We start from the raw sequence: 14,750 nt of genomic DNA, 5'->3' as shown, positions 1-14,750 counted from the left end.
CAGCTCAGCAGTCAGTATCACACAGGATAGGATTAGATACACGGTTCAGCAGTCAGTATCACACAGGAGAGGATTAGATACACGGCTCAGCAGGCAGTATCACACAGGATAGGATTAGATACACGGTTCAGCAGTCAGTATCACACAGGATAGGATTAGATGCACAGCTCAGTACACAGTATCACACAGGAGAGGATTAGATACACGGTTTTTATGTGCAATATAATCATTATAATTTGTTATAACTAACCACTACGCCGGGCTCTTCAGCAAGTTGTCTACATAAAATTCATGTTCATTTCATATCCAAGATGCCTAAGAAATCCATAATACCTCTCCATCTCTTTGGATCTATAAGTTATGATGTTCATTCTTTTTCTTCATTCTTTTTAATCAGTCCCCCCACAAAGTCACGGTTACTGGTACCCCAGTCCGACACTGACTACGACTACAAGACACAAGCCCTCCTCATATGTCTATGTGGGTGACAACTAAAACACTGCACAAATACTGCGAATTGCAGCAGCCGGGCTGGCTGGGACCAGTAGTTCACACGGCCCTTCTCCCCCAGCAGCTTTCTGCTGAACTACATCTCCCGTCGTCCCCGGGTAACGTCACTTTCCACGTGACCTGAGTCGTGCAATCACTTTCTCTGTTACAGCGCTCGCTGCGTTGCGTTTGTAAGAAGCTCCGGAGCAGGGTCCGAGGAAAGACGAGGGCCCTGCAGAGCACAGAGGGGCCCCTGGCCGCCGGTAAGAGCTGGGGTACGGGTAGCAGGGCGGGGGCGGCAACAGTGGTTGATATATAACGGAACTGTGCGGGAAAGCGGAGCGGGTTCAGGGGCCGGAAGTGACGTCAGTAGGCGCCGGTGCTTCTGCCCTAGGGCTGATGTATGGAGGAGGAAGAAGGTTCCTCTGCCTCCTGCCCCGTGGGAGCCCTCGCCTTTGTCTCCTGGCCCGTGGTGGCCTTCTCTCCTCCCTCCTGGCCCGTGGCGGCCCTTTCTTCTCCCTCCTTGCCTGTGGGGGCCCTCTCCTCTGCCTCCTGGCCTGGGGGCCCCTCTCTTCTCCCTCCTGGCGTGTGGTGGCCCTCTCTTCTCCCTCCTGGCCCGTGGGGGCTCTCTTTTCTGCCTCCTGGCCCGTGGGGGCCCTCTCCTCTGCCTCCTGGCCCGTGGGGGCCCTCTCCTCTGCCTCCTATCCCCTGGGGCCCTGCTGTAGTCACCACTTATGTACATATTCTGTCTCGGCAACACTGACCGACCCAGATAATGGATGATAGGAGCAGGCAGTATAGAAACCAGCTGGGGCCATAGTTGCTGTGTTGTCGGAGCGGAGTTGTGATGGTTGCTATGGATTACACAATTTTGCTGTTGGTGGCACAGCCAGAACCAATGGTCACGGTATAAAGGGAAGTGATGAGTATGTGGGGGGCACCTTTCTGCATACAGTTGTGGCCAAAAGTATTGACACCCCTGCAATTCTGTCAGATAATACTCAGTTTCTTCCTGAAAATGATTGTAAACACAAATTCTTTGTTATTATTATCATCATGCAATTTGTCTTAAATTAAAAAACACAAAAAGAATTGTCCTAAAGCCAAACTGGATATAATTCCACACCAAACATAAAAAAGAGGGTGCACAAAAGTATTGGCACTGTTCGAAAAATCATGTGATGCTTCTCTAATTTGTGTAACTAACAGCACCTGTAACTTACCTGTGGCACCTAACAGGTGTTGGCAATAACTAAATCACACTTGCAGCCAGTTGACATGGATTAAAGTTGACTCCACCTCTGTCCTGTGTCCTTGTGTGTACCACATTGAGCATGGAGAAAAGAAAGAAGACCAAAGAACTGTCTGAGGACTTGAGAAACCAAATTGTGAGGAAGCATGAGCAATCTCAAGGCTACAAGTCCATCTCCAAAGACCTGAATGTTCCTGTGTCTACCGTGCGCAGTGTCATCAAGAAGTTTACAGCCCATGGCACTGTGGCTAACCTCCCTAGATGTGGACAGAAAAGAAATATTGACAAGAGATTTCAACGCAAGATTGTGCGGACGTTGGATAAAGAACCTCGACTAACATCCAAACAAGTTCAAGCTGCCCTGCAGTCCGAGGGTACAACAGTGTCAACCCGTACTATCCGTCGGCGTCTGAATGAAAAGGGACTGTATGGTAGGAGACCCAGGAAGACCCCACTTCTTACCCTGAGACATAAAAAAGCCAGGCTGGAGTTGCCAAAACTTACCTGAAATAGCCTAAAACATTTTTGGAAGAATGTTCTCTGGTCAGATGAGACAAAAGTAGAGCTTTTTGGGCAAAGGCATCAACATAGAGTTTACAGGAGAAAAAAAAGGCATTCAAAGAAAAGAACACGGTCCCTACAGTCAAACATGGCGGAGGGTCTCTGATCTTTTGTGGTTGCTTTGCAGCCTCTGGCACTGGACTGCTTGACCGTGTGCATGGCATTATGAATTCAGAAGACTACCAACAAATTTTTCAGCATAATGTTGGGCCCGGTGTGAGAAAGCTGGGTCTCCCTCTGAGGTCATGGGTCTTCCAGCAGGACAATGACCCAAAACACACTTCAAAAAGCACTAGAAAATGGTTTGAGAGAAAGCATTGGAGACTTCTAAGGTGGCCAGCAATGAGTCCAGACCTGAATCCCATAGAACACCTGTGGAGAGATCTAAAAATGGCAGTTTGGAGAAGGCACCCTTCAAATATCAGGGACCTGGAGCAGTTTGCCAAAGAAGAATGGTCTAAAATTCCAGCAGAGCATTGTAAGAAACTCATTGATGGTTACCGGAAGCGGTTGGTCGCAGCTATTTTGGCTAAAGGTTGTGCAACCAAGTATTAGGCTGAGGGTGCCAATACTTTTGTCTGGCCCATTTTTGGAGTTTTGTGTGAAATGATCAATGTTTTGCTTTTTGCTTCATTCTCTTTTGTGTTTTTTCATTTAAGACAAATTAAATGAAGATAATACCAAAGAATTTGTGTTTGCAATCATTTTCAGGAAGAAACTGAGTATTATCTGACAGAATTGCAGGGGTGTCAATACTTTTGGCAACAACTGTAAGTGCCGGGTGCAGGAGCCATACTAGCTGATTCACATGTACAACTTTCACAGTCTGGGTACAAACTGCACAACCCAAACCAGGCAGAGGTGTCCTGACCTGAGCGCAGCAGCCTACTAGGCACACTGATGCTGTTGTGTTGGGGTTACGAGAGCCATGGCTTCCTCCGACATCACACTTCATACTTGAACCGTGAATACCGGTTGTGTGAAACCGGCTTTTAAAGGGGCCTACTGGCCTTAGGCTGCAAGTCTGCTGTCCCACTATGCAGTCACATGTGAGGATTTCCTGGGATCAGTGGTCATGTGACCATAAGTACTTGATTTGCATTCTTCTGGCCACATTCTGACTAGACTATCCGGCCTCACTCAATACTCTTGCCTTGAGAAAGGCTGTGCCCATCTAGTCAGTAGATGACCGGGTGTATACAAATCACATACTTGTGGTCACGCTCCCTCCTCATAGACTGCAGATTTGTGGCTTAAGGCTAGACAACCCTTTAACCCTATTGCAACCTATGACGTATAGGTACATCTTAGTTCGCCTCCCCGTTTGATGCTGGCTCCGGCACTGAACCTGCATCTTTTCTGGCACGTGATGGCTAATTTGATCAGCTGTCATGTGCCCCTAACAGCCACAGTTGGAATCGTGATCCACCCGCTGCTGTTGACATGTTAAATGCCACTGTCAATTTCTGATAGTGGTATTTGACGTGGCTGCGCCGCTCATTGGCGCCCATCACATGATCTTGGGGTACTGATGGGTTGGCATGACAACCGTGGGTCTACAGGAGACCCCTGTGATTGTCATTGCCGATTTGCTATGAGCGTCACAACATGGTCGGCGCTCATAGCAGATGATCGATTCTGCTACACATAGAAGGGCTGAAGCCCTGCTATGCGTAGCACAAGCGATCAGACAATCGCAGCTTCAAGTCTCCTAAGGAGACTATTGAAGAAAGTGAAAAGTGTAAAAAAAAAATAAAAAAAAAATTATGTATATACAGTTAGGTCCATATATATTTGGAGAGAGACAACATTTTTCTAATTTTGGTTCTAGACATTACCACAATGAATTTTAAACAAAACAATTCAGATGCAGTTGAAGTTCAGACTTTCAGCTTTCATTTGAGGGTATCCAAATTAAAATTGGATGAAGGGTTTAGGAGTTTCAGCTCCTTAACATGTGCCACCCTGTTTTTAAAGGGACCAAAAGTAATTGGACAATTGACTCCAAGGCTATTTCATGGACAGGTGTGGGCAATCCCTTCATTATGTCATTCTCAATTAAGCAGATAAAAAGGCCGGGAGTTGATTTGAGGTGTGGTGCTTGCATTTGGAAGGTTTTACTGTGAAGGAAACCAGTGGTCAAAGGAGCTCTCCATGCAGGTGAAGCAAGCCATCCTTAAGCTGCAAAAACAGAAAAAACCCATCCGAGAAATTGCTACAACATTAGGAGTGGCAAAATCTACAGTTTGGTACATCCTGAGAAAGAAAGAAAGCACTGGTGAGCTCATCAATGCAAAAAGACCTGGGTGCCCACGGAAGACAACAGTGGTGGATGATCGCAGAATAATCTCCATGGTGAAGAGAAACCCCTTCACAACAGCCAACCAAGTGAACAACACTGTCCAGGAGGTAGGCGTATCAATATCCAAATCTACCATAAAGAGAAGACTGCATGAAAGTAAATACAGAGGTTTCACTGCATGGTGCAAGCCACTCATAAGCATCAAGAATCAAAAGGCTAGACTGGACTTTACTAAAAAACATCTAAAAAAGCCAGCACAGTTCTGGAAGAACATTGTTTGGACAGATGAAACCAAGATCAACCTCTACCAGAATGATGGAAAGAGAAGAGTATGGAGAAGGCGTGGTACAGCTCATGATCCAAAGCATACCACAGCATCTGTAAAACATGGCGGAGGCAGTGTGATGGCTTGGGCATGCATGGCTGCCAGTGGCACTGGGTCACTAGTGTTTATTGATGATGTAACACAGGACAGAAGCAGCCGAATGAATTCTAAGGTATTCAGAGCCATACTGTGTGCTCAGATCCAGCCAAATGCAGCCAAACTGATTGGTCGTCGTTTCATACTATAGATGGACAATGACCCAAAACATAAAGCCAAAGCAACCCAGGAGTTTATTAAAGCAAAGAAGTGGAATATTCTTGAACGGCCAAGTCAGTCACCTGATCTCAACTCAATTGAGCATGCATTTCACTTGTTAAAGACTAAACTTCAGACAGAAAGGCCCACAACCAAACAGCAACTGAAAACCACCGCAGTGAAGGCCTGGCAGAGCATCAAAAAGGAGGAAGCACAGCGTCTGGTGATGTCCATGAGTTCAAGACTTCAGGCAGTCATTGCCAACAAAGGGTTTTCAACCAAGAACTAGAAATGAACATTTTATTTACAATTATTTAATCCGTCCAATTACTTTTGGTCCCTTTAAAAACAGGGTGGCACATGTTAAGGAGCTGAAACTCCTAAACCCTTCATCCAATTTTAATGTGGATACCCTCAAATGAAAGCTGAAAGTCTGAACTTCAACTGCATCTGAATTGTTTTGTTTAAAATTCATTGTGGTAATGTCTAGAACCAAAATTAGAAAAATGCTGTCTCTGTCCAAATATATATGGACCTAACTGTATATATAATGTTCAAATTGCTCTCCTTTTGCACTATTCAAAATAAAACAAAAATACTTGGTATCATTGCATTCTGAAACACCCAATCTATCAAAGTATAAAAAAAAAATCCAATCGGTAAACTGTGTTACGAGATAAAAAAAAAAATTCAAAACTTCAGAATAATTTTTTTTTTTTTTTTGGGGGGGGGGGGGGGGGTCTCTGCAACATTATAATAAAATGCAATAACGGGCAATCAAAAGATCATATGTACACCAAAATGGTATCAATAAAAACTTCAGCTCGGCGTGCAAAAAATAAGCCCTCAACCAACCCGAGATTACGAAAAATGGAGATGCTACGGGTCTCGGAAAATGCCATTTTTTTTTCTTTGCAAACTTTACTTTTTTTTTCACCACTTAAATAAAAAAAAGAACCTAGACCTGATTGGTCTCTGCAAACTCATAATCATCTGGAGAATCATAATGGCAGCTCAGTTTTAGCATTTAGTGAACATGTTAAATAAAAGAAAAATTGTGGAATTGCACATTTTTTGCAACTTCACCTCACCTGAATTTTTTTTCTCCTGTTTTCCAGTACAGTATGTACACTATGTGGTAAAAGCAATGGTGTATTTTAAAAGTACATCCCATCCCTAAAAAACAAGCCCTCACACGGCAATATTGACGGAAAAACAAAAAAAGTTATGGCTTCGGGAAAAAGGGGAGCAAAAAACGAAAATGAAAAATCCCAAGGTCGGGAAGGGGTTAAGCAGTATTCCCATCTCAGTATTCTCATCCTAATGTCATTGTTTGAATTGTCTTAACTTGTATTGAATTTATTGTCTGTACATGTCCCCGCTTAATTGTAAAGTGCTGCGGAATATGTTGGCGCTATATAAATAAAAATTATTATTATTATTATTATCTCACGAAGCAATAGCATCTCACAAGGATATGCCATCATGGTCGGTGGGGGACTAACAGCCCAAAGCTCCACTAACTCAGAGAATGAGGGGCTGTAGGTCTGTGCAGTCTTCAATGCTATTCAAGTCTATGGAGCCGAGTTGTGTGGACAGGAGCAATGCTGTTTAGGGAAAACTGGTCAGGGCATAGGGTGTTACCGACTATGAAGCCCCTATATTATTAGGGTCAGATGCCCGCAGTGATCACAAAGTGATAGTATATCTGAAAGATATGCCATCACAGTAGGAGATTAATTACTGTGGACCTGGTGGATTCCTCCTGCCTTCAATAAATACCTAAATTTTATAAATGAAAGGGGTTTTTCAGAAACATGTCCTGGTGGGCCATCCTTCAGGATAAGCCGTCCCCCTCTGATAACCAGTACAAGGGGCCATAGCACAGTATTTATCTAGGCATATTTGAAGGATTTGAACAATTCCCCCCCCTCCCCCGTGCCCCACACTGTGATTTTCCGGTTTTCCTCAGTTTTAAGTGCCATATACAACCCCTGGCAAAAATTATGGAATCACCGGCCTTGGAGGATGTTCATTCAGTTGTTTAATTTTGTAGAATAAAAGAAGATCACAGACGTGGCACAAAACTAAAGTCAATTCAAATGGCAACTTTCTGGCTTTAAGAAACACTAAAAGAAATCAAGAACAAAAAATGTGGTAGTCAGTAATGGTTACTTTTATTAAACCAAGCATAGGGAAAAAATTATGGAATCACTCAATTCTGAGGAAAAAATTATGGAATCATGAAAAACAAGCAAACAAAAAACACTCCAACACATCACTAGTATTTTGTTGCTCCACCTCTGGCTTTTCTAACAGCTTGCATTCTCTGAGGCATGGACTTAATGAGTGTCACACAGTACTCTTCATCAATCTGGCTCCAACTTTCTCTGATTGCTGTTGCCAGAGCAGCTTTGCAGGTTGGAGCCTGGTCATGGACCATTTTCTTCAACTTCCACCAAAGATTTTCCATTGGCTTGAGATCTGGACTATTTGCAGGCCATGACATTGACCCTATGTGTCTTTTTTCAAGGAATGTTTTCACAGTTTTTACTCTATGGCAGGATGCATTGTCATCTTGAAAAATGATTTAATCATCCCCAAACATCCTTTCAATTGATGGGATAAGAAAAGTGTCCAAAATATCAACATAAACTTGTGCATTTATTGAAGATGTAATGACAGCCATCTCCCCAGTGCCTTTACCTGACATGCAGCCCTATATCATCAATGACTGTGGAAATTTGCATGTTCTCTTCAGGCAGTCATCTTTATAAATCTCATTGGAACGGCACCAAACAAAAGTTCCAGCATCATCACTTTGCCCAATGCAGATTCGCGATTGATCACTGAATATGTCTTTCATCCAGTCATCCACAGTCCACGATTGCTTTTCCTTAGCCCATTGTAGCCTTGTTTTTTTCTGTTTAGGTGTTAATGATGGCTTTCATTTAGCTTTTCTGTATGTAAATCCCATTTCCTTTAGGCGGTTTCTTACAGTTCGGTCACAGACGTTGACTCCAGTTTCCTCCCATTCGTTCCTCATTTGTTTTGTTGTGCATTTCCTGTTTTGGAGACATATTGCTTTAAGTTTCTGGTATTGACGCTTTGATGTCTTCCTTGGTCTACCAGTATGTTTGCCTTTAACAACCTTCCCATGTTGTTTGTATTTGGTCCAGATTTTAGACACAGCTGACTGTGAACAACCAGCATCTTTTGCAACAATGTGTGATGATTTACCCTCTTTTAAGAGTTTGATAATCCTCTCCTTTGTTTCAATTGACATCTCATGTGTTGGAGCCATGATTCATGTCAGTCCACTTGGTGCAACAGCTCTCCAAGTTGTGCTCACTCCTTTTTAGATGCAGACTAACGAGCAGATCTGATTTGATGCAGGTGTTAGTTTTGGGAATGAAAATTTACAGGGTGATTCCATAATTTTTTCCTCAGAATTGAGTGATTCCATAATTTTTCCCCTATGCTTGGTTTAATAAAAGTAACCATTACTGACTACCACATTTTTTGTTCTTGATTTCTTTTAGTGTTTCTTAAAGCCAGAAAGTTGCCATTTGAATTGACTTTAGTTTTGTGCCATGTCTGTGATCTGCTTTTTTCTACAAAATTAAACAACTGAATGAACATCCTCCAAGGCTGGTGATTCCATAATTTTTGCCAGGGGTTGTATATGGATGAAGGGACTGAGCTGTACAGGAAAGTTTCTTATGAATATAAGAGAACCCTTAAAGGGTTATTTTCATTGTACAAATCCTCAGAATATATGCAAGATTGCTGGTCTGTGGGGTCCCTGGGATGGCAAAGTTCAGCGCTTGGCTATTTCCAACTCTTCCATAGAGAATGAGTGAATCAGAAGTGCGCTGGTCGGGCCACCGATCCTTTCAGACGTGGTTCTACAGAGCTCCATTCTCGAGATCAGTGACGGTCCCAAAGGTTGGATCCCCCCACTGATCAGCAAATTATCCTTTATCTTCTGCCCCCACCGATCAGCAAATTATCCTTTATCTTCTGCCCCCACTGATCAGCAAATTATCCTTTATCTTCTGGAAAGTTGATAACCTCTAAATGTAGGAATAAGCATTTAATGTTGCATTAAAGCATTCAGGATGGGTAAGCTATCAGTGATACATGCTGCTGACATTGGCCAATGTATCATTACTTTCTGCTGCCCCAAGAGGTCGTCATTAAAGGGCATGTCACACTAAGAGATATCGCTAGCAATATCGCTATAACTAGTGACGTTATAGCGATATTGCTAGCGATATCTCTGTGTCTGATACTTACCAACGACCGGCTCCCCCGCTGGTTATCGCTGATCGCGCAAGAACGTCCTGGACCGTTTCTCGTCGTCAGGTTCCTGTGGCGCTTCCTGCTGTGAGGACGAGCGACGCGTGGAGCCGGGCGGGAGGATGCAGGATCGCCTGGTGTGACAGGTAAGTAGCGATCCCCGTCCCCAGTGATGTCACTGGTGAGATCTGCCTGTGTGGCAGCTCACCAGCGACCACTTAGCGATGCACCAGCGATCCTGACCGCGTCATATCACTGGTCGGGATCGCTGGTACATCGCTAAGTGTGACAGTACCTTTAGTGTCTGACAGCTTCTGTTATTTTTACGAAAGTGAACTTTTCCTTACAGTGGGTTCACAATCCATTCTCCTTTAAGTATTTTAGGAAAAGATGGATTATCTAATTGTGATTGTTTTCTCATTTTAGGGTATATATCAGTATGGAGCCAAGTCCTGGGAAACCAAAAGTCCCTGATTTTCTCTCTAACCTGGGAAAACCTACCCTACGAGGTGTTCGGAAATGCCCACACTGTGGCACTTACAATGGGACCCGTGGCCTGAGCTGCAAGAACAAGAGCTGTGGCACCGTCTTCCGTTGTCGAAACAACAAGCCGCCTCCTCGCGATGCCGTGAAGCTTCTTACTGGGTCTGATATGCAGATATTCTCAGTGAGGCAAAGGGACCGCGGTCCTGATCACAGATGCCTGGTGGTCCTGGGTATTTCTGAGACCACCATACAGACTGCAGAGGGGACAATCATTACCCAGATCAGCTCTGGACGCTGTTTTGCTCCGTCTTGTCTGAAAGCAGCAGTTCGAGGGGTGGTAGAGAATCAGTGCCAGCACATTAAGCAGGCAGTAACCTGTCACATTGAAGCTGAGCCGCTGCCACTAAAAAGCTCGGTGCTGAATGCTATGCAGATGCCAACCGAAATTAAGCAGGATATCTGGGTACTCGCTAGTGAGTGCATGGGGCCATTGGTTCAGAGGGTGAACAAATCTGCCCTGGTGGTGCGGTGCAAGCCTTGCCCACAAAACAGCCTTGGCTACATCCATGTGTACTTCACACAAAAAACTGGCACGCAGAAAGGAGCCAACCACCTTTTTCATTGTTCCTGTGAAACCCAGAAAACGGCCAAAGCCACATCGTCAAAGGGTGAGAATGAGGAGAAGTGTGTGCACTTCTATACCTGCCTGGGGGCTTTTGCCAGTGATGATACCCTTACTGAGGAATTCACCGAATATTTCTACATAATGTCTGAAGGTAAGGTACTAGTAAAGGACATTGATGACGTCTTCACTCAACTCATTAGCAGTGGTACCACGACATGTGTTGGTGGGCTTAGGAGATGAGCCCTCTCCATGATATGCACGCGCCGGCCGTGCGCCAGCAACGGACAGCAAGCTGTGATCTCATCCATTTACCCTCTTAAGCAGCATTGTCATGGCTAACGGTGGCACGCTGTGTAACATCACAGGGTGCTGATTGTTATGGCAGCCAGCGGTCTTTAGAAGTCTGTGCGTCTGCCTTGTTTGAACTCCTGTGAAGCTAGACTTTTATATTTTTCCATTTTTTTTTTTACTTTTTTAATTAGTCCTTTTAGGGGAACCTATAATCTATTAAGTTGTCTGACAGGCTGTAGCACTACAAGCTATCACAGGTACAAGTTCCTTAAGGAGTTACTTAAAAATATAAAAAAAAAACATTAAAAAATGTAAATAAAAATTTAAATTGCCCCATCCCCATTTTTAAACAAATGTAAATAGCAAAATGTAAAAAAATAGAACAGAATCTGTCACCATTTTTTTGTCATTTAATCTGAGATAAGCATAATATAGGGACAGAGACCCTGATTCCAGCGATGTGTCACTTACTGGGCTGCTTGTTGAAGGTTTGATAAAATCATTGTTTTATCAGCCAGAGATTATCACTAGAGGACTACAAAAACTGCTGCCAGGTAGTCCTCCATGTTCATGAACTCTGAATAACCCCGCCCCCACCACATCACTCGTTGCCAGCTTTCTGCCTATGCACAGTGTACCCAGAAAGCTGCCAATCGATGATGTGGGCGGGGTTACACAGAGCTCAGCTTTAAGAGAACTGCAAGTGAAACTGATATTATCAAAATGACAGCAAGCAGCCCAGCAAGTGACACATCACTGGAATCAGGGTCTCTCCCCTACATTATGCTTTGTCAGATGAAGAAGCAAAAACCTGGTGACAGATACCTCTTAACATATTTCCTATTGCTGCTTGCATAATTGCCCAAACTAATGAAAAACAAAAGTAAACATCGAAATGGAACAATAATTGAAACGCCAGATTTTTTTTTTTTTTGTGGGGGGGGGTCACAACACTCCCCACAAAACATGCAACAAAAAGCGGTCAAAACAGCATATGCACCCCAAAATAAAATCAATAAACTCAACAACTTGATTAAAAAACCCCATGCCCTTACACAGGTAAGACAGAAAAATCTAAAAGTTGCACATCTCGGAAAATGGCGACACAATGTGGTTCTTGATGAATCGCGCCCAGTATGTGTCTGATGACTAGTCCAAGGCAGGTCTTCTGCGGCTTCTCTCTGCCCGCTCTCTTTGTCGCTGTCTATGTGTGTGTAAGTAGAGACAAGTCAGCTCGGGTAGTGGGGTGGGGAGAAGCCGCCATGGCCTTGCATTAGACTGGTCATCCCACACACATGGTCTACAGATGGCTTTTCAAAGTATTGTTTCTTCCGAAACAGCAGAGCCTTTCGGAATAAAATGTGTAAGCTTGAGGCTGTGTGCCCACGATGCGATTTTTAAGCGTTTTTGCCACGATTTTCGGCGCGAAAACATTTAAAAATCTTGTACATGACGCACCCCATGCATTCCTATGGCATTCCGCACATGCTGTGCTAATGCTGCGCTTTTTTCCACGGCGGAATCGCATCATGGCAAAAATCGCAGTATGCTCATTCTTTTGTGCGGAATCGCAAAGAATTGCCGTGATTCCGCACCCATAGGAATGCATGAGAATCGCTTACTTCCCACATGTGGCTATGCCCACTATGCGCAAAGTTAAGCGTCTCGTGCGGTTGGTACCCACGGTGTGGAGGAGAGGAGACTGTCCTCCAGGTCCTGGGTACCATACCCCTGTAAAAAAAAGAATAAAAAATAAAAAAATCGGGGTATATTTACCTTCCGGCGTCACGCGCTGCCTTCCCGGGCCTCAGCGTTCCCAGTAATGCCTTGCGGCAAGGTCCTGTGATGACGTAGTCTCGCGTGACCCTAGCGGTCTCGTGAGATCGCCATAGCAACGCGAGACCAACGTCATCACAGGTCTCGCAAGTCATCACTGGGAACGGGAGCGTCGCTGAGACTGCGCGGGACGTCAGAAGGTAAATATACCCCGATTTTTTATTTTTTAATTATTTTTTACATTCTTTCTTTTACTATTGAGGCCGCATAGGCGGCCTCAATAGTAAAAACCTGGTCACACTTGTCAAACACTATGTTTGACGAGTGTGGCCAACCTGTCAATCACTTTCCAAGCGATGCTTCAAATTGCTTGGAAAGTGCTTGAATATCACACGCGAAAATCGCGAACATAATAGCGGTAAAATCGCGCTGAAAAAAACGCGCGAATTCTGGGAAAGAGTCCGGTTTTCAGTGTCCGGATTTAAACGCAACGTGGGCACATAGCCTTAATCTGATTCATGCTGCCCGTGGTTCAGATTTATTTATTTTACTCTTTTATATGGCGCCATTGATTCCACTGCCCTTTACAGATGTCACCATCGTTGTCCCTATTGAGGCTCACAATCTAAATTCCCTATCAGTATGTCTTTGGAGTGTGGGAGGAAACCCACACAAACAGCGGAAGAACAAACAAACGCCAGATGTTGTCCTTGGTGGAATTTTAACCCTGGGGACCCCAGCGCTGCAAAGCACCAGTGCTAACCACTGAGCCACGCTTCACATTATCCCTTTAAAAAGGGGCCAACCTTGAGACAAGTCATACCTATCAATGAATGATTTGATCACTGATTCCAGCAAGGAAGGGGCAGAGGAATCTTTTTCTGTCTTTCCATTTGTGGCAATAATGTGATTAAAACAAGAAAATATAATTCAGCTCACCCCTTGGTGTTCATGATGGAGCACAGAAAGCACGAGCAGAGGGACATGTCTCCTCCAGACATCACAGGAAATTCTTTGAAAAAGAGAAAAGTCCAGCTCCGAGGATGAAATCCAAAAAACTTGGGCAATTCCTTTTTGGACAATTGTTTCATGAATGTAGCAGCCACTTCACTCTTTTAATGGATTTCTAATAAAGTTTTTTGGATTTTATCCTCGGAGCTGGACTTTTCTCTTTTGCAATAATGTGATTCACTTGAATGTTGGTATGTTACTTGGTGCAGGAGTGTTGCTGTCTGGTGGCAGCGTGGGGGCCAGGGCCCTTTCTGGTGGCAGCAAGGGAGCCACGGCCCTGTCTTGGAGCCACAGCCCTTTCTGGTGGGGGGCCACGGCCCTGTCTGGTGGGGACCATGTCTCCAGGTTACTTTACCACTAGCAGTACACTAGGTTTTCTTAGCAGCTGCTCCTCTTCGTGTTTAAAAGTAGAAAATATCAATTGTTTAAATTATTTTTCATATTTTATACCATTAAAAAATAGGTTTAAAAATTATCCCTTTACATGTTTCAGTTGTTTTAAAACATTTTTTTTTTAATCGAATTCCCTTTAAGCTACAGCTGCAGTCCAGTGAAATAATTAATGTTGCATGAGACTTAAGACGCCCCCGTTTTTTTTTTTTTTAGTTTTAGCTATTGAGCTCTAGCTGTGATGTCCAGGCCACATTAAGGCTGTGTGCCCACGTTGTGTTTTTTAAGCGTTTTTGAAGCGTTTGTGCCCGATCAGACGCTTCAGAAACGCTTAAAATAAGCTTCCCATTCATTTTAATGTATTTTTGTGCCAATTGATGCGTTTTTTTCCGCATAGGAAACGCTTAGCGGCTAAAAATGCAGCATGCTCATTATTTTCCGCTTCAGTCCGCGTTTTTAGCTGTTTCCTATGAGTCCAGAAGACACGCGGAAAAAACGCATCAAAAACGCCTGGCTTTTATGCGCGGAACAAAAACGCCCATTTCTCGTTCGCCTTATTGGGGGACACAGAGACCATGGAGTGTATGCTGCTGCCACTAGGAGGCTGACACTATGGACAAAAAAAGGTTAGCTCCTCCTCCGCAGTGTACACCCCACCGACCGGTAGGGAATTCCTCAGTTTAGC

The 14,750-nt window shown here is 44.1% G+C and overlaps 1 protein-coding gene across 2 annotated transcripts in view; it reads left to right on the top strand.

Moving 5' to 3' along the window:
- The first annotated feature begins 595 nt into the window (after window positions 1-595).
- The window catches only part of CUNH2orf42 (chromosome unknown C2orf42 homolog), a 65,642-nt gene continuing 51,487 nt past the window's right edge, over window positions 596-14,750 (top strand). For both annotated transcript variants that reach the window (XM_073569084.1, XM_073569082.1), the window contains exons 1-2: window positions 596-752; window positions 9,913-10,748. In XM_073569084.1, coding sequence (XP_073425185.1) covers window positions 9,926-10,748 — 823 coding nt within the window. In that variant the 5' untranslated portion in view covers window positions 596-752; window positions 9,913-9,925. The remainder of the gene's footprint in view (window positions 753-9,912; window positions 10,749-14,750) is intronic.

Source organism: Dendrobates tinctorius, unplaced genomic scaffold, assembly GCF_039654945.1.
Source record: "Dendrobates tinctorius isolate UK_male_01 unplaced genomic scaffold, ASM3965494v1 ptg000022l, whole genome shotgun sequence".
NCBI classification, from domain to species: Eukaryota; Metazoa; Chordata; class Amphibia; order Anura; family Dendrobatidae; genus Dendrobates; species Dendrobates tinctorius.
The sequence above is the reverse complement of the archived record's forward strand: the minus strand, read 5'-3'. Positions and strand labels throughout refer to the sequence as shown.